This window comes from Phaenicophaeus curvirostris, chromosome 9, assembly GCF_032191515.1.
Source record: "Phaenicophaeus curvirostris isolate KB17595 chromosome 9, BPBGC_Pcur_1.0, whole genome shotgun sequence".
Lineage (NCBI taxonomy): Eukaryota > Metazoa > Chordata > Aves > Cuculiformes > Cuculidae > Phaenicophaeus > Phaenicophaeus curvirostris.
The window spans coordinates 37,013,210-37,033,231 of NC_091400.1; the positions used below are offsets into that span (position 1 = coordinate 37,013,210).

The following is a 20,022-nucleotide window of genomic DNA, read 5'->3' on the forward strand; positions in this document are numbered from 1 at the left end:
TTGTGTGGTTTAGTGCAATAATAAAATAGTATGAATGTTAGATGTTAGACAGATATTTTTATTTATCCATTGTAATCCATCCCTCTTTCTGCTTCCTCTCTGAATTGCTTGATTCTGTTCCAAAACTGGTGGTGTGACTCTCTTTCTTAATCACTTTCTTGTCATTTTTTTTGAAATTCTGATTACTTGACATCAATTCGATTTTTTGAAGTTTATGCACAATTTCAGGTTACAAATGGTCCATGATTAAGTCCCTTTCTGATTCTTTTTCTTTCTCTAATAAAGCAGTTCATGTGGAAAGAATGGATTTTGCTCTCCTTACGAAGGGGAATGCTAGGCAGTAATGCATGAAAAGCTTAAGCTATTGGAGAAAAAAGTGCACTTTTCCTCCAAAACTCAGCCTATTACAGATCAGCAAAGAATAAATTTTGAAGGCAGAATATCCTTTTCTTCTCTCCTGGTATCAGGCTCTCCTTTGCCAGTTGGGGTAGTTTGTCTGCTCGTTGCTGCTGCTAAGGCATCATAAGAAGTTTCTTCTTTGGTTCTCTGCAAAATCACATCTTTTTATATTTTTTTATATTACTAAAGAGACAAAACATTTTCCAAGGAACTACAGGTTTTCCTCTGTCTGTTATTGAAGTCCAGTATGCATGTGGTCTGAAGTGCTGTTCTGTACCTTATGAGTTCTTTTTGCTGCTGCCAGAGATTGTAGCAAGAGTATGGTAAGATCCCATTATTGTTAAAGGCGACTTGTGTCCAAACATAAAGATGGAAATTCAAGTCTGTGGTATTTCTGCCTGGGTAGTGTTTGATGATGGCTTGTCCTGGCCTCTTCCCACACACTCTTATTCCTCTTTCTCGATGCTTAGGTTGCAATGTCTGTGATTTACTATCATCTTCAGCTGAGACGCTAGAGCCAAACTCAGACTAAGCAGTCATGTTGAGGCAAGATATTGGAAAGCTTGGCTTTAATTGATCTTCATTTGTTATTGAATAGGGAGCATGGAGAAAATCTGGGTGTGCTGGTAATAGTCATTGTTTTTCTCAGGGTACTTCCCTGCAGAAAGTCACTTGAACAGATAGAGGTGATGTATAAGTGTTAGTAAGTCATCCTCTTTTGCTTTCTTTCTAAGGAGGAAATAGATATGTGTAGTTATTACAGCGCACAGCAAATGTCTAGGGAATATTTCTTAAAAATTTCTGCAGACGGCCATAAGCAATGTTTAGGCAGACCCTTTATAATTTTAATTACTCTGCTTTAGAGCAGAGCATTACAGGCTCCTGCTGCTCCTCTCAGAACTGTATGCAAACAGGCCCTAGGATGGCTCCAAATTAAGGTGAAAACATTCAAGTCATTTAATTCACACCTTCAATCGCCATTGCCCGATCACAGTGTTCCCAAATAAATGTTTGATCTGTTTCATTATTTATAAGCTCTTGAGTGTTTAAAGTGTAAATTAGACTTCTTTAAACAGAAAGCCATTAAACCCTGGTTTTGATTTGCTTGAGTAATGGCTAAAGGAATCGGAAAACAAACCCGATTTACAAAAACAGGTTTTAATATGTATTCGTGATCTGACACATTCTGGAACGTGCCTAGGAACTCTAAAACAGATTACCCAAACATGTGGTTTTCCCAAGGGAATGTGACGAATGGATAGCTGCCCTGCACTCCGTCTCTGTGGGCTGCGTGCCAAGACATTCATTTTGATAAAACAGTTGGCATTAGAATTTCACTGGTCAAAGACACCCCACACTTTATTATCAATTTTACTTGCCTGTGTTTAGAGCTCAAGTCCCACCCTGTGTGCACAATCCCAGAGATGTATTTCAGGTTAATTGTGAAATAGGGGTTTCTATTTTGAAAGGCAAACGTAGTCAAAGCTTGGCATTTCTTGGATGTCAGAACTCTATAATTCCAAATAAATATTTTTTTTCTAGAATCAGAATGAAAATTAGATATGGGTTCTACTTTCTGTGGAATGGAAATAGAAATCTGGTGTTCCTCTCAGAAAAATATAAATGAAACGGAACAGCCAGTCTCTCCAATTCACGCTCATCTCATGCAAGAAGCAGCAGATGCCCAGGTAGCAAGTATTGTTCAAGGAGGAGGAATTGGGGGACCTTTGCTTCACGTGCATCTTCCGCTATCCTGACCCTTATCTGTGGGGAAAGAGGCAGGAAATAGTTGTTCCACCTTGGCTGTTTTTCCCTGTGTTGCATTTTTGGGCACTGGAAGGTTCTCCCATTTGGCAGGAGGAATCTAAAAGCCTAAAGAGCCCTGGCAGCCGCCCTTCCTGCTGCTCCCCCTGCCCCCAAGCTCAGGAGCCCCAGACTCACCCTGGAGATCCCCAAGCTCATCAGGGGAATTTTTTTGGTCAAAGTTGGTTTTTGAGCTGGTCCAAAGTGACACCACAGGTCACCTCAGACTATTCTGTGTTCTTGGTCCATGTAGGCACTAAAAGCCACATCTTGGGTTCACAGCAACAAAGAAAGTAAAAAGAAAATCTGTTTGTATTGCAGCAGCTTTTATCAAACCTGACAGAAAACATTTCCAGGAACTTAAAAATATTGTGTTATTAGTAAATTATCAGCCAGCGTTCTCGAGAAGAGAGGAAGGACTGTAAAAACAAACACTATCACGCGTGGTTTATAGGTGCCTCAAAAAAAAGGCACCACAGTTGGCACTAAATTAATTCAGGAACGCTTTCAGTTTTCAACAGAAATATTTTTTCAGGTTGCGTTTCTTCCAACCTATACGTGCGCATTTCTGTGTCATTTAGGAACTGGTCAGCGTATGCTACTTAAGTGCTGCTGGCTTCAATTTCTGATTTTAGAATCTGATGCATTCGTGCTCAGTGTGACAGGTCGCATTCAGAATGAGTGTAGGACCCGTTAACTTGAGGAAGGGTTTGGGAAGAGAAAGGCTGAAGCTAAAGAAGTTGAACATACATTGAAAAAAGAGTGTTTGGACTTCTGGGTTCAGTGCAATGTCATGGATTTGGCAAGTCAGATGAACAAAAGAATGGGGGATGAAAACTGTGGTGGTGCTTGCAGGTGAGGATGTCTTTTCAAGACAAGAAAGCTGGGGAGGGACTGTTCGCAGAGGCTTGTAGTGATGGGACTAGGGGCAGTGGGTATAAACTGGAGAGGGGCAGATTTAGACTGAACATAAGGAGGAATTTCTTCCGAATAAGAGTGGTGAGAACCTGGACCAGGTTGCTCAGGGAGGCTGTGGCAGCCCCATCCCTGGAGGTGTTCAAGGCCAGGTTGGATGGGCCTTGGGCACCTGATCAGTGGGAGGTGTCCCTGCCCATGGCAGGGGTGGAACTGGATGGGCTTTAATGTCTCCTCCAACCCAAACTATTCTATGAAAGGTTTGGAGAAGGAAGATAGCAGAGAGGAGTGTTTTGCAGGTGATGTTTGCAGTCCTGGGCAAAGATCTTCAAAAAATACTGTGTCGTTCTGCTGACAGCAGGTGCTGCTCATCCTCTTCATGATATGAAACTCATTTTCTCCCAGGAATGTTTTGCGGGTACGAACTGTGACTGGCCTCCTGGGTGGTGGGACTTCCCAGGCACATGGTGTAAAACTGGGACTTGGTTGTGGGCACGTTGTGATTTTGCTCCGTCTGGGATGTGCAGGTTTGTCTGTCTTAATTATGGAGAGCTTGTCCATACTGCACAGACGTAGTAAATTAAATTTGAAATGTGTTGTGCTGTGAGATAGCAGGTGTGCGTGTTCTGGGCTTCTACTGAAGACTCTGTAGTCTCATAGCTGAAACTTGTTTTTGCTTGGTGCCCACTTGGCAGGTGAAGAGTAAATTCAACATTTATTAATATCGATTAATATGGTCTTAGTGAAATAAAATGCATCTGAAATAGAAATGAGATTGTTTTTGTGATAATATATTTAAATGGGAAAGCCTGGGTATCCTGGGGAACATGACTCCTTTTAAATGCAAATAATTTTGTTTGCAGGTACCTGACTTAAACATCTATGCATATAATCAGAGAATTTGTGTTCCCAAGAGCTCAGTTCTGGCTGGGAATAAACATAATCTTTTTAACATACATATTTTTTCCCCAAAGTACTGAAATGTAGCCAGGAGTTTTCAGCATGGTAAGGGGTAATAAGCTTACTCTCAGAAACCACAACTGTCAGGGCAAAAGCTAGTTTGCAGAATTGGGTTCTGTGGTAAGAAATACCTGTTATTTTGTGGTAATTCCTACCTTGTGAGTTGTGGTAGAACACCACTGTTCCATAACCTGGCATTGAGTAAAGTTTTGCTTTCCAGTTCTCCCTTGTGCGCCAAGGTTTCGCTGCACTGGTTCTCCTGTATCTCTGAGTGTTTAGTAAGGCAAAGATTAACTTTCCAGTTGACTTTCATGGTCTTGGATGAATTCAGGCCAAGGTCCAATGCATGAATGGAAGTAAAACCTCGCATCTGATCGGTCTCTTGAAATAACAGGATCAAAAAATACAGAACTCGGTCCCTTCCTCTGGTTTCGAGAGTAGGCTGGGAGTGGACAGTCTAATGGAAGACATTCGATAATTTTTTTAAAAGACGTCTAGTGCTAAAGATCTCCTCAGAACTCTCATGATCTTGCCTGGGTTAAAGTGAGGAGCCCGTATGTCTGACTTTAATTCCAATTCCTGAATCCAGAGCCGCCAACTATCCACCCTCTGTTTTCACTGATGTGTCTTGCCAGTTTTCTGTGCATTTAGGTGAGGATGTTGTGTTGGCTCTTTTTTCTGCTGTACAGCATTGTTTTCCTCCTTTACATCACCTTTAATCATTTTGACAGGGTTTTCCCTTTTTTTCCCCCAGTAAAATTCAGGGATAATTCCCACACCATTTTTTTTTAATTTCTTACAAAAAAGTTTATCTAAATACAGTAAAAACTTAGGTGGAAACATAATGGTGCTGTTGTGCTCCCTTTATCAGAGAGCACATGACCTGAGGGAGTGTCTTTAATTCCAGCTAAGTTAATCCCTGAAAAACCTCACTCAAAGTGGTCGCGTTCTCCTTGTTTATACATATTCTTGTCACCATGTGCTGTGTCTTGCACATGTAAATCACCTTCAAGAGTTGCTGTTGCCATGGTCTTCTGCGAAATGAGATGAGAAACAGTGTTTGCTGGAATAGCCCTAAGACTTTTTATCTCATCGCTGACTGCAGTATGTGCATTTTTATTATTTCTGGGCTGTCTTGTAAGAAGTAGAATGTTTTGGGGTTTTTTATAAAAACAGTTCCCAGAGGTTTGACTTATGTTTTGGTTGTATTTTTTTTTTTTTGTCTTAATAGCCTTTACATTGTGTGGGAGATACTCTATAAGATAAGATTCTTAATGGTGGTGATTTTCTTTGTGCCCATACACGTTGTCTGGTGTGAGAACACTGATCTGGGGATACTTTTTTTTCAAGAACTGGCAGCATTTTGTATAGATAATACAGAATATTATGTCAACCTTAGCAATCCATTTCTTGCCCCATTTGCTAAACTAAAAAACAGAAGAGGAATCCCACAATTCGAGGTCTTTCAAAACTCTATTTCTGTAGGTATTTTACCCTTGTGGAGTTTGCAGAGACAGGAGACTTTTGGCTGGATAGCAGCAAGTCTGGGGCTGAGGAGTCTGCTTAAAGCTCCTAGACTGGAGGTGGGGGGTTCCTCCTGGCTGCCACACAGCCAGCAACCCTGACCTTCCTTCCAGCCCTTGGGAAAGCTGCTACTGTTCTGCAATAGCCACAGCTGCTGACATGGAGAGAAGTCAGATTATTGGCTTTTATTTCAGTTAACAGCTCAATATGTTTTGAACATATGCATAGTTAGCTATTTAGAAATAGTCCCTTGAGCAAAATAGAATTGATACCTTTTCCGTGTGTGCAATTGTAAGCTTTTAAAAGCTTTTGAAGAAGAGCCTGTGGGGTTTGTAAATGCCTCGCATGCTATTTTTTCACCTGTGAAGCCAGTAAGCCCACAGACAAGGGGGTCCCGGAGCCTGGGAGGGAGCTGTAGGTCACTTTAAGATCTAGATGTGTCCTGAGCATTGCCCGTTGGCCTCTGCTGCAACCAGGATACCAGGCTAGAAGTTGGTCTGATATGGTCTTTGGTCTTTTTGTGCAGATATTTGCATAGGCATTTACACATTTTAAAAAAACCCGAAACTCTGATTAAGCGTGACTGAATTCTTTTAATCTTGAAAATATTCTGCATAAGTAATGTGTTACAGGGATTGAATTTTTAGGAGCAAGTCAGTGTAAACCTTTAGATAAGTTTTGAAGAGAGTAATTGCGTTTGCCTTCTGTACCATTCGTAGTTAGAATGGGTTCAAAAGACTTCACAAACGTTAAGGAGAAGAGAAAATTCTCCCAGAAGGAAAAGTTTTGGTAGACTGAAATGGAAAAATATGCAAGTCTTTCTGTAGGACTTGCTTTGCTTTGCCACTTGGAATATGGAGTATTGTTGGATATCTTGTAAATGACTTTGCAGACCACAGTCTGATCCCTTAAAAACATTGATGTGGTCCCATGTAGCAAAAGTACTGCTAAATTAAAGAAAAGCATTTGTTGACATTTAGATGCTCTGTTCAACACTGTTGGCTCCTGACCCCAGTGCTGAGTGAAGGGCAAAATGGGAAAAGTGGAATTGGGAGTAGTTCTCTGGATTTTGCTCTGTGTAGCCTGTGGGAGTATGGTGGAGAAACTAGAAAAAAAGATTAACAGATACAATTAATCTTTTGGTAGAAGTACTGGGTTCTGTTGAAGCGTAAAGAAAGAATAGCATGTTAAAAATCAACAAACTCGAGTTAGTCCATGGACACTGTCATGCTTTACCTACTTAATTTAAGTTTTGCAGTACTAAGAGGTTTTACGTTGAAAACATTTGCAGAAAGCGAATACAAGAGCAATATCAGTGGCCTCAGCGTGGGGCTTGGTGGTGACCTTCCTCCAGTGAAATGTTGAAAAAGAACGAGGACCCTGCTGTGACCCAAGCGATGGTCCTGCTGCTTAAACCCCGAGCATGAAAACAAATAGAAGTTGGTTTTGAAAAATGATTTTTTGAAAAACTGTTTTCAGGTTTTTCCTGTTTTAAGCCTTTAGAATTCATGGGTTTCAGTATTTTCTCTTGAAAAAGAGGAAGGATGGGGTGTTTGGGTTTGTCTGTGATGCTCCTTTGCTGTCAGTTATTTTGCAGGAAGGGACTTTGTGCAGAATAGTGTATGACCTGGGACTTAGAGTAACCTTTGTCCCCAGCCAGACCCCTGGCCTCCCCAATCCTTAGCAGTGTTTGTGTGGGACAGCGTAGTCTCTACATTTTCCTGTATCTCTGCTGTCGTCTGGTTCTTTAAATCTCTGTGCCTCTCAGTGCTGCTTTGTGATTCAAACTCTGCTTCACTGCTTCCTCTTCCCCTCTGCTTTCTCCCAGGCATCCATCTCTGTCTTTTCACAGTTGTTTTTCATCTGTTCACCTCTTGCTCTTGGTAGGGGGGAGCATTAACAAAAAAATATGTCTTTATACACATAGGAAGGCAAATATTGAATATTTAGTGGATTTAGTAGTTCGCATTTGACCACATTGCTTTCCTCTTCTGGTTTCTTATCATCCTTATTTTTTGTGTTTTGGTATAGAGTGTAAATCCCGAGGGTCCAATCCTTCAGTCACATATGAAGTACTGAGGCACTTCTCTGTCTTTATGGGACTCTGGTCCTGTTGTTTGTCAGTGTGGAGGGAGGGTGGAGAGATCCCTCAAGAGAGGCATACACATGCTCTGAACCGGTGGTGATCCCAGGCTGCTGCTTTTCCCTGACTGAGAACTGCCTCTAAATGTCTTTCATCACCTCTCTGCAGTGTTTCATCCTGGGGCAGGAGCCATCAGTGCTAGATCTCTGTCTTCATGCTGCCTAGGAAGCACTAGAACAGGAAAATGGGTCCCCTTCCCTTCTGTCACACCCAAACTGGTTCTGTGCAATGCCTTAAGGACAGGCTTTTGCCCCACAGTACAACTCTTGCAGTGGCTCAGAGTAGGAAGGCATGAAGTCCATGCAGAAAAACTCAGGATAGAAGCCTTAAACCTGAAATTGTCAAACTCCTAGTTTGACTGAAATACGGGGTTGGGTGCAGTTATGCTCTGTAGTTGCTTGGAGGCTGTGGCTGCACATGGAGCAGGATGGGAGAAGATGTGCCAGGGCAGCAGGAAAACAATCTTGAAACAACCTTGGGAACATCTCATAGATCCCTACTGATGATGTGAGGATCAAGAATAGGAAATGCAGGAGCTGCCTTTGTAGAATTACCCTGTTTTTCTGTCTGAGCGTGGGTCTAAGTAGGTTCATGATAATGTTGAGAATGTACTTCTGCAATAAGGTTTTCATTTCCCATTGACTTCTAATTTATTGCTGTTTAATCCATCCTATTTCACAGACATACTCCTTCAAATGCAGAAAATTAAGTTTGTGATCCAGGTTTAACTATGAAAACTCTGTAGAATTTTAAAATAAAAAGCAACTACCTTTTCAACTGATCCATCTAATGCCTTTCTGTAAGAAAATAATCCCTATTTTCAAATTGCTTTACAATCAGCAGTAGGCAGTACAATCAGGATTTTTTTTTAATTCACATCTGTTCGAAAGAAACTTGGCATATTGCATGTTGTGTAAACATTGCCCAGGAGTCACCGAGCAGAGGAGAAGCTACCAGGTATGTGCAGGAGGAAGCCAGGTTCTACAGTACATCCTTAATGGTCCTCAGCAGGTAGTGGTGGGACTGGCACATGGAGAGATTCCCGAATTGCTTACCTCCATCAGTCTGCTTTGGTTTCTTCAGCTTACCAATAGAAGACATAAGAGCAAGGGCACCAGTGGGAATGCTGTTCACCCTTTAGCAGAAGGTTTCTAACCACCTGGTCTGTCTGACATTGGGTTTCCCAGTGCCAGGGAAGATGCCCACCTGGATGTCAGCCCAGCTACCTCTTACTAGCACCACAACTGAGTCTGAGCTGCCAGCCTGCAGCCATCCAGAAGCACCAGCTTCTTTACAAAGCAGGATTTTCTCATTTCTTTAGGCTATCAGTTGTTGCTATCTTTGCTTGGCTGTTTTTCATTGTTTTAATAGACCAGGCACGAATAAAAACCCACTTATTTAGAGTGTCAAGTGATGAGTTTCCTTCCGCCTATTGACAACTATTAGTACTTGCCCTTACTGCAGCTTAGAGTTGGTGCGTGTGTGCATACGTAGATGTGCCCATTAAGTACCAGTGTTTCTTTTCATTTCTCTTTTGGACAAATGAATAAGTAATACTTCACGTTGCTCATTTCATGTACTGTGCCTCTGTGAGTACAATGCATGGATACCTGATTCTTTCCTAAAGGCATTTCTTCCAGATGGGTACCGTGCCTAATTCTCCCGGGCTAAATACCACCGACTGAGAAATACAACAGCTGGTGTTCCAGGGTAGGAAATACCAACTATGGTTAATGTAAATTCCCTGACGTGTTATTTGGACTTGTTATGTAGAATTAATATACTGAAATAAAAACTATGTTCTGTGTGAATAGCAGAATCTGATTTTTTTTTTTAGGTTTTATTTAGCCTTTTTGCACACCATACAGCTGAAGTAACTGCTAATGAAATTTGGCATCGGAGGTTAATCATTGTTACAATGAAAACTATTGCAGGTGGTTTTTCATCAGCTTTGAGAGTAGGGATAACAAGTTTTATAGAATCATAGAATGGTTTGGGTTGGAAGGGACCTTAAAGATCATCTAATTCCAACGCCCTTGCCATGGGCAGGGACACCTCCCACCAGGTCAGGCTGGATGCAGATCTTCTTGGACGCACAGGAGAAAGAAAAAACATGCTACAGCACACGGTGCCTTGAAGGTGGTGACTATCCTTCATCTCTTCTCTCTCTTATATAACCTCTTTTCTCTTTCTCTTTTTCTCTCTCTCTTCCCTCACTCTCTTTTCATTTTTTTTCCCTAGTAACGAGTGTGGCCGCAGCAGGCTGTAGCAGGCATTTTTGGTGTTTAATTTTGACTCTGGCAACATCAGGCTTTTTTTTTTTCAACATTTTTCGGATCCGCTAAGCAGATTTTTATCCAGTGTTATCAGTGTTTCCAAGTTGCAGATTGTTGTGGTAACACAGCCTTTGCGATTCTTGTCAGTGCTCTGTCGCATATGGGTCATTGATTGTATCCAGTGGTTCAGGGCATGCACCTTGTTTAGTAAAATATTGTTTGGACTCTCCTCCTGAGTGATTTGTGCCACTCTGGTGCTGTGCTGGTGATTCCAAAGAGCTCACTTTAAATGGGAAACCAGAATCTTTCACAATTTAGTGCACTGGACACAGCCCATCTAGAGCTGAGCTCGCGGAAGGCTACGTGCTGCTGTTATGTGTGAGAACCTTGTGAGGGTGAGGTCTGTCCAGCTGGTATCTGCAGGAATACTGCTTGCTTTTTTGGGTGCAGTTAGGTGTCTCTCTTCGATGCTTTGGGGACTGACTGTCCATGTGTGGAGTCTGTCATCCCATTTCCAGGCCAGCTTTTGCCTGGTGCCCCCTTTAGCAATATAACTGAGGAGGTGGGCTTAGCAACTGCAGAAAGAGAAATCATGAATGCCTTTTAAATCCTGAAGGTAAAGTGCTGTAGATTTTATTCTACTCGAGTCTTGTTCTCCAGGTCTTGTGCCAGCATAAGGGTCATTCCCAGAGCAGTCGTAATTCACTCACTCCTTAAAAAAGGGCTCTGCCAAAACATTCAACTAAAATAACCCCGTTTATTGAGTTCTCACTGAGCACTGCGCGTCTTCTGTCCTTGGTAGAGCATAAGCTGCAAATTCTGTACTTAATGGCTTTTGCACCCGAGTCTCTTGTAATGCCCTTCTCATAGAAAGATCACTTTCTGCAGAGACTGATCTGTAAAAACAATCCTTTCCCCTATCACTTCACTCTAATGAAGATTTTTCAGCTTCTGGATTCCTCTCACAGGAATAGCCTAGTGTAGAATTATTGTTAGAATATTTACAATGCTCTATAATTTTTATTTTTGTTGTCTTGTTTTGTAGCTACTTATTGAATAATTCCCATCAAGCTTGGGTAACATTTCTGAGTAAATGTCATTACGTTCAGAAAAATAATATTACACCTGAAAAGAATAGAACTTCCCTCTCTTGTACAGTCTCTGTACTAATGCCTTGAAAAGCTGTGTGGGCTTTCCACAAGGCATCTGGGTGGTCGTCAGGCTTAAAGTGGAAAAGCAGAGAGATTGTGGGCTTGGCACAAGATGAAAAGCTGTTCTTAAAATCAGCTTCTGTTGATATGCAATCTAACTTTCACACCAGTCTTTTTTTTTTTTTTTTAATTAGCCAGGAAAAGTGTCACTAATTAAAGTCCCTAGTCTCCTTTGCAGCGGCTTGCGCACGCAGGACAGAAGTGCAGGGAACAGTACTTGATCATTTGAGTGTATGAGTGAAACAAGCATCTGTTTGGGCCACCCATCTCCTCACCATGAGCAGCAGCATCCTGTTCAGGTGCCCTCCACAGACCTTCACTGCCCCCTCATTTCCCCCAGTAGTGCAAAACTCCTCCTGTAATTATATCACAAGTTAAGGTATGTAACTTTTATAATAAGGTAAAAGCTTTCACTTCAGCTCGAGCATTGTTTGAGCTTCTGTTTGTGCAAAAAATAAGGAGGCCAGTTGTCTGTACTTGCATTATTGTGTTGCAAATAGCAAGGAGTGTGTTTTCATTTGTGCTCGCACTTATGGAGAGTTAATGGACGATCTGGTGGTGCAGTCACATTGAACTGCCTGTACGCAAGAGTTATTGTTGGTAGGTTACTTCCCTGACATTTTAGGCCAAGGACAGAGGCAGGATGGAAGGAACAAAATGATAGATATCTAAAGGGGAAAATAAAAATTACCCACAACGTCAAAATTAGAAGAGTAATACATTAAGGATGGGTATTAAAAGGCTTATTTGCAAACTACTGTCTCTTGAAGAGAGGAAAAAACAGACCATTTTTCCGAACAAAAGAATCACTGTATCAAAACGGACCAAATAGGAGTTCTTTGTTAAATCAAGCAAATAGCTATTATAGAATGCCACAGAGGAAAATCAAATGAAGTGCAGAATTCAAAGCAGTGAGGTCAGTTAAGCAGCAGCGGTTTAATGGAGACTGTACAAAATTTGTCATCGCAACAGGATTTTAAGTTGATTTTTTAAAAGTATGTAATTGCAATCACTTACTCTCGATTTCATTTAATAAAGTTGTTTGAGCTCTTTAGCCCTTGCAGAAGGCTGAGTTTGGCAGAAGGCAAGCTTCTAGAAACTAGCCAGGGGAGGATGAAGCCTTCTTGTCAAAGACCAACAAACCATGGCGTACGTAGCCCATACAGAACCAAAGCTGCCTGCAAATATTTGTTGTCTGCCACCTTAAGGGCACTGTTGTAGCCACTGTTGTGACTTGTTTTACAGCACTTTCCTCTTTATGTCGGTGTTGCAGTCTAAAATTATACTGCTCCTTCTGCAACACATGGGAAGTGCTCCTGGTACTAAAGCCGTTGTATCTTGTCACTTCCAAGTGCACGCTGTGCTGTGAGGGATTAATACAAGCCTTTGAGGGAGGTGGTTTTTTTCTGTTTACTTGTATGTAGTTCATGGAAGGGTAATTGCTACCTTCACAGGGGCATGGCCCCATAGACAATTCTGTTAGCAGTCAGTGCTCTGCCACGATTATCGATCTAATTTCTTTAGAAATCCTGCCTGCACTAGATTTCTTTACAGGCAGTGTGGCTCCGACATCCGAAAGTAATTTCCCTTTGCTTCTGTCATTTCAGTCAGAACCTGTGATGTTAGATTATATTGGCAATTGAGAGTTTTGTAGAAACCAGAGGATCGTTTTCATTATTCTTTTTTTTATTATTATTTTTCCTTTTTTCTCTTGGCATTACCGTTGGTGAAGATACAGCCATTACTTAGACATTGCCTTCAGGTCTGACCAGAAATGGAAAAATCAAAACAACGGAAGCAGTTAAGGTGATGGTGGTGTTTACTGTCTTGGTCTTTTTTTCAAGGGAGGCTTTTCTTGGGGCATCTTTTATTCAGATGACCTCAGATTTGTATCAGTGACCTTTCATTGTGTCTTCATTGAGGTGCGAAAATGAGGGCAATATGCAGGAGCTGGTGGATTTTATGGGTTTTAGAGGAACTGTTGGCTAGACTTAAACACTTTGAACTGTCACAGGGTTGGTAATCAGCTTGTTTTTTCTGGTGAAATCCTCTTTACATTAAAACTTGTGATGATTCCTCAGAAGTTATATGCCCGTTGAAGCCAATGGTTTGGGGTACAAATGGTATTGTGTAAGAAATTGTGCTGACAGCCGTCAAACACGCGGGTAGCAACTGTCTTCCTCATGTGGCTAGAAGTGTATTTATTGCTCCTCTGACTTGAAACCAGCGTTTCATGCAAAGTTGCGTATGTTTGGCAGTATTTCTTCCCATAATCTCTATGGTGTTATAAAAAGAAGTTTCCAAATAAGCAACTGAGAAAACCTTACTCGGGTGTTTTCATCAATAAAATTGTGAAACAGTTTGCTCTGGGTAAGACTAGTAATTATTTTTACTGTTTTATCCAGAAGAAGTATCAGCTTAACTCAAACCCACTCCCTCCCCCATATATTTGAACAGAGTTGCTGTTGTTATAAAGTGATAAAGAGATTTTACTCTCCATTTTAGACTAACTTGTTTGGGCCAACAAGAGGTTACGTGATATTTTTAATAAATTTCAATGTTTTGCAGCTAGCAATGTTCACAGATTTTCTTCATAACTCTTGATGAACTTAAAGATCATTTATTTTAATATTTCAGTTTGAAGAAAATGGGGTAGTGTTAATTCTTCAGAAGTCTTAGAGAAGTGTTTATAAATACAGTGCATGCAAATACGAAGCCCCGGTGTGCAAAGCAGTTAGTAATGCTTGACATTTGGAAACTGAGTTGGCATGGGAACACAGTAAATTATGTACTTTGTGGGTTCTGAGAACTGACTGGTAGAGCTGTGAGGCGAGACTTTCAACTGATGGGATGGGACAAGAAAAGAAAAGAACAAGTTCTATATGTTGAATAGATGGCTGATCCTAATTAAGTACTGCCTTTGTTCTGGTAGATATAGTTTTCATGTCTTTATGCTGCCGTGTAGTACTCTGTTGCAGAGCAAGTCAAGGTAAAAAAGCTTTTCTCCTGGAGAGCTTTGTGTATTATGCCTGTTTTTCCCCCTCACCTTGATGTGTGGTATTTGGTGTAGGAAATGTATTCTAGTCTATGTGGTTATTTCAGTGCTTTCATTTGTTTGAGGTGCGATTGAGTGGCTATTACTCAATGGAGAAAACACTCTCTGCATATCGCGGGTCTCATCATCACTTCAAATTATTGTGCGTTGCAAATGCTGCTTCTGGTATTGTCTGAAATAGCTTCAGTGTCTGAGGTAGTTTTCCATTACAGATAATAAGGTTCAGACATTTTAAATGTCCCTCAAAACATAAAATGCCAGAAACCCTAGTTAGAAAGCAGTGTTTTTATTGTTGAAGTCGTTATGAAAGTTCATAAAATTGTTGATGCTCACCTAAATTTCTCCCTGGCATGTTTATTGGTTTTTTGCAGGCACTATCCTGGTTGACAATATGCTGATCAAAGGGACAGCAGGAGGGCCAGATCCCACCATCGAACTCTCCTTAAAGGACAACGTCGATTACTGGGTGATCCTCGATCCTATCAGGCAGAGGTTATACCTGAATAGCACTGGCCGAATCCTGGACAGAGATGTAAGTCTAGGAGTTGCAGTTTATTTTCTTTTCTTTCCGTAGATTAATTTCTGAATCTCTGTACGCTCACAGGAAGACCATAAAAACAAGACCTGCTGGAATATAATAGCTGCATCTATCTTTTGTCCCCAGCTGAACGTGAACAGAGTTAATTTGATTCTTGATTAGGACTTAGTGGGAGCATGCAGAAATTTGACGATTTGTGTGGGTTGGCAGAAATATGTGTCACACCAAATTTGACTTGTTTACTGAATTAAAAACATTTTTGTTCTGGTTTGCTGCTGTTGTCTGGAAGAAGGGCTGCTCACCTCGGGTTGTGTGACACTGAAAATCTGCTCTAGCTGTTTATGGCCATGTAAGTAAGAGCAAAGAAATTGTGAATATTAACATTAACTTACAAAGCTTGTCAAATTCCATGGAGGAAGAGCTAGCTTAGTTCTTTTTTTAAGGCAGCATAAAATTTGTGTACTATGCTCATCTGTAACAATATTAAAGAATATAGGCGGGCTAAGTTTGACGTTTTATGAAAAAGGAAGATTAAAAGCAGAAAATAAATACGAGTGTTCTCATCAATGCTGATTTCATTGAAGAAATGCTTTTTAAAAAGAGACATTTTCTCACAGCATTGCTGCTGTTTATCAGAATCTGAAAGGAAAATTGACTCTAAAGCAAATCTAATCAACATGGAAAGTGCTCTTTAAAGACAGGAGATGTCCTTGGGTGCATAAGAGTTTGTTTTGTGTTAGCTTGATGAATTAATTTACCTTTTCCATACATTTTGAGGTGTATTCATAAGTACCAAAAACAACATGCAGATTTTTCTTCATTTCCATTATTAGTTTAAAAGAGCTAATTTAATTCATCTGCTCATAGTTTAGTTTTAATTCACAAACTGTTTTCATATTTGAAGCCAAGTTATGCAGTACAAAACATGGCAGAACAGACGTGATAGCCAAAGACTTTAAGGATACAAGTTGTGCAGTTCACTATTATTTTTACATCAGAGAAAAAACCATGAGCCCCTAAAGAGAGGTGAGGCTGAAGAACCACATGGAGTCAGTCCTTCAGTAGCCCACACGAGTCTGCATAGCCATACGGCGTTAGGAAACCAAATTAATTCCTGTTAGATTCAGTGCTAATTCTTTTTTTTCAATGCCCCTTGAAGTGGCACTTTTCTCTCCGTAGAGTCGTTTATCTGAGCTGCTTTACCTGAATCTAACTAGATGCTTTACCAAAACAACCGTGTCAAGTTATTTGGTTTCCGTTGTCAGTCTCACTAAATTCATAAATACTTTAAATTATTATGAATACATATAGATAATTTACAGTGATATTCTTTGTGAGAATTAGACTCATGTGGCAAGGGAAAAAGTGAAAGACATACATTTTCTTAATTATATATAGGTAATATTGAGGTTTCTACATTGGTATTTAAGGGATTATTTCCTAATTTTTTACTGTGAACCATAACGATTTGTAGCCCTAGTACTGTAATGCTGGGTAAAATTACTCATTTGTGTTTACTGAGATAAGAAAATAAAATCTGAGGTTTATGTAACTGAGATTTTGGGTGTGAGCCCCGTTGTATCTGTCCTCTGTGAATTGCTGTAAGTCACAAGCCAAAGGGCATGAAAACAACCCACAAAACCACCACTAATTGAATTGAAATGTGAAATTTATGTCATGGACTTGATTAATCTGACTCTTACCTAAAGGCTGTTTCCAGCAGTTCCTTTTCTTTTTTGTTTTTTTTTTAAACCCTAAGCAATTTTTCTCGTCTTTCAAGTTAAAACCGTGTGAAACTTGGTAATACGAATATAACTTGGAGTTTATTAAGGTGAACCTTAAAATTCATTTTTTTATTTCAGAGCAGAAATTGAAGTTCCTAATTCACAAATGGTCCATATACAATTGCATCCAGTGTATTTGGATACTCTTCCCAATGTGCCCACTTGTCAACTCCCTACTGATTCCGTTAGCCTGATCCTAGGCTTTGTTCTTACTGTACTTGAAAGAAAATCTCATTAGATTCCATTGATTGATTGTACTAAGAATGATCATATATTTTGCAAAGAAAATCAGATAAGAATAAAATTCCAGACTTTTCTTCCAAGATTTTAAGTACTTAGAAAAGACAAAGAGCAGTAAATCAGAACTAAAGGTGAAAGGAACTGCTAAAAGGTGATGGGATACGTTGTTCCCGGTATCATAAACAGTGTGTTCCATTACAGATATACTTCTGTTCTCTAAAAATGCCTACGCTGAATGTTTGTTTAAAGACCTGATTTTAAATCTGAGCATTGACTCAGCTTGTGCTGTACGTTGTTGTAGAGAAAGGTGAGGGAAGAACAGATACTTCATGTGAGATCTGAACACCACCATAAAGGCCATTCTGACTCTTCAGAAACTGATTAGTGCCAAGGTCTGAAGGGTAAAGAAAGCCATATGGTTCCAAAATCCATTATAGCAAAGCTAGAAAAAAAATCAATCAATCAACGAAATAGTAGCATTTAGAATGAGTGAAAGCATAATTACGTAGATACATAATTATGGTATAATTGTAGGTCTCGGAATCTCAGTACAAAAACCTGCTTGCATTCACTGTACAGAACAGGATGGCATATGCATCTTTAAATTACATTTTTGAGTTGTTTATTCTCTTGAAGTCTCTGAGGTTAATAAAGATAGATTTTTTTTTTTCATGTTGTCCCATCCAGTGCTTGCTGTCTCTCTGCTGAGTGTTAGGGACAAAATAAAAAAGAACTTGCTGATATTATTTCACATGCCAGCCTGTTGCTTCAGATATGTGAATTGGCACTTGCCAGGGTGGGAAAGTTGTGAGCAGGAGTCAGGCTGGATTGCTGTATTTCCATGCCAAGCAAAGGTGCCTTTTCCTTTATTCTCAGGTATGTAGTAGTAGCCTTTCCAGCTTAAATTTCTTTACCCATTCATCAGGTTTGGGAGTTATTTTTATTTGAACATTATTGTGTTCACGGGTGTGAAAACAACAGGACTTTGCATTGACTACGCTTAAAGGTGACCAAGTTGTTTCTAAATTACTTCGTAAATGTAAGTGGTAGTATATTGAATTTATTTCTGACTTGACCTTTCAATTTCAGTATTAATAAACCAAAGGTTAAAATGCATGACATTTTCTGGGTGTCTTTCAATGATCAGAAGAAGCTCAGAAGATACGCTTTTTTGTTGGTGGTCTCAAGGGAAGTGTGAAGGGCTAATCGAGCTGGGGGTTTTATTTCTGTGTTAGCACTTACGGTTGGCAAAGCTCAGGCTGCAAAATACAGCTTGGAGACATGTAGGGCTTCTTGGAGTATTGCCAGCAGGAGCTGTAGTCAGGACACTCTCAGAGAAGGTTTTTAATCCAGACATGGAACATTAAACATAACTCAGGCAGGCTGATGGGCTGTAGGTGAACCTAAGCAATATTCACGTCACTCAGAATTAACTATTAGTTCAGGTTTTGTCTGCGTATCGTAAAAATGTGTTTTTACTTGCAGCCGCCGATGTCCATTCAGTCCATTGTGGTGCAAGTCCAGTGTGTTAACAAAAAGGTCGGCACCATTATCAACCATGAAGTGCGGATTGTGGTGAGAGACAGGAACGATAACTCGCCTCAGTTCCAGAAGCAGCAATACTATGTGGCAGTAAATGAGGTCAGAATCGCTTTCCTGGTTTTCTCTTTCTCTTTTGTGTGGTGTCATGCGAAATGCCAGCTTTCGTTTTTTTCTCTTTCCATTTGAAAACCTGGTAAATTCACCCTTGCGTTTGTGTCACTTAAAAAAAAGCACAGCACAGACAGCGTAGCTCAGATTTTAGCATGTAAGCTGTTCTTCATTTTTCTTAATGAATTTGAAGACAAGCACACTTTTCATCAAGATGCTTGTAATATCGCAGAACACCCTAGAATCTGAAGCTACATCTCAATGAATGTATCACTGGTTTCTGTTCGATTTACAGAATGTTTTACTGCATTATGCAGTTGTATCAGCAACCTGGAAGTGAAACAAATGCAAAGTAAACAATTGAAAAGGTTTCACTAACAATATTGAAGCTTGGCAAAGTGCAGTTTGGGTTTATTTGCATTTTTCTCTGTTAAATAATGTCTATGAATTGAATTATTTTGCTTTTATTTTTTTATGAAAGAGAGCGCTGTGGATTGGACTTCTACGCATTATTTGAAGGAAAAATTATATTGATTTCTTGAGCTGGTCAAGTTCATTTCACTTTATGCTTAAGTTTTTTATTCTATTAGGGGTTGAACTGTAGATCTTCTGGAGGGTAGGGAGGCTCCAAAGGGATCTGAACAGGCTGGACTGCTGGGCTGAGACCAATGGGATGAGGTTTAACAAGGCCAAATGCCGGGTCCTGCCCTTGGGGCACAACAACCCTATGCAGTGCTACAGACTAGGAGAAGTCTGGCTGGAAACTGCCTGGAGGAGAGGGACCTGGGGGTGTTGGTTGACAGCGACTGAATGTGAGCCAGCAGTGGCCCAGGTGGCCAAGAAGGCCAATGGCATCTTGGCTTGGATCAGAAACGGCGTGACCAGCAGGGCCAGGGAGGTTCTTCTCCCTCTGGACTCGGCTCTGGTGAGACCGCTCCTCGAATCCTGTGTTCAGTTCTGGGCCCCTCACCACAAGAAGGATGTTGAGGCTCTGGAGCGAGTCCAGAGAAGAGCAATGAAGCTGGTGAGGGGGCTGGAGAGCAGGCCTTATGAGGAACGGCTGAGAGAGCTGGGGGTGTTTAGCCTGGAGAAGAGGAGGCTGAGGGGAGACCTCATTGCTCTCTACAACTCCCTGAAAGGAGGTTGTGGAGAGGAGGGAGCTGGGCTCTTCTCCCAAGTGACAGAGGACAAGATGAGAGGGAATGGCCTCAAGCTCTGCCAGGGGAGGTTTAGGCTGGACTTCAGGAAAAAAAAATTTCCCAGAAAGGGTCATTGGTCCCTGGCAGAGGCTGCCCAGGGAGGTGGTTGAGTCCCCTTCCCTGGAGGGGTTTAAGGGACGGGTGGACGAGGTGCTGAGGGACATGGTTTAGTGTTTGATGGGGATGGTTGGACTTGATGATCCGGTGGGTCTCTTCCAACCTGGTTATTCTATGATTCTATGAATAAATTGCTAATAACCAGGACAAAGGATCTATATTTTTGGTAAGTTAGTATCCTGGGGCTTTAGTAATAAGAAGTGGAAGA

At 40.8% G+C, this 20,022-nt stretch overlaps 1 protein-coding gene across 5 annotated transcripts in view; it reads left to right on the forward strand.

Annotated features, from left to right (window-relative positions):
- Window positions 1-20,022, forward strand: part of PCDH15 (protocadherin related 15) — a 599,860-nt gene that overhangs the window by 318,339 nt on the left and 261,499 nt on the right. For all 5 annotated transcript variants that reach the window (XM_069863953.1, XM_069863958.1, XM_069863956.1 and 2 more), the window contains 2 exons: window positions 14,658-14,818; window positions 18,334-18,489. In XM_069863953.1, the coding sequence (XP_069720054.1) occupies window positions 14,658-14,818; window positions 18,334-18,489 (317 nt within the window). The remainder of the gene's footprint in view (window positions 1-14,657; window positions 14,819-18,333; window positions 18,490-20,022) is intronic.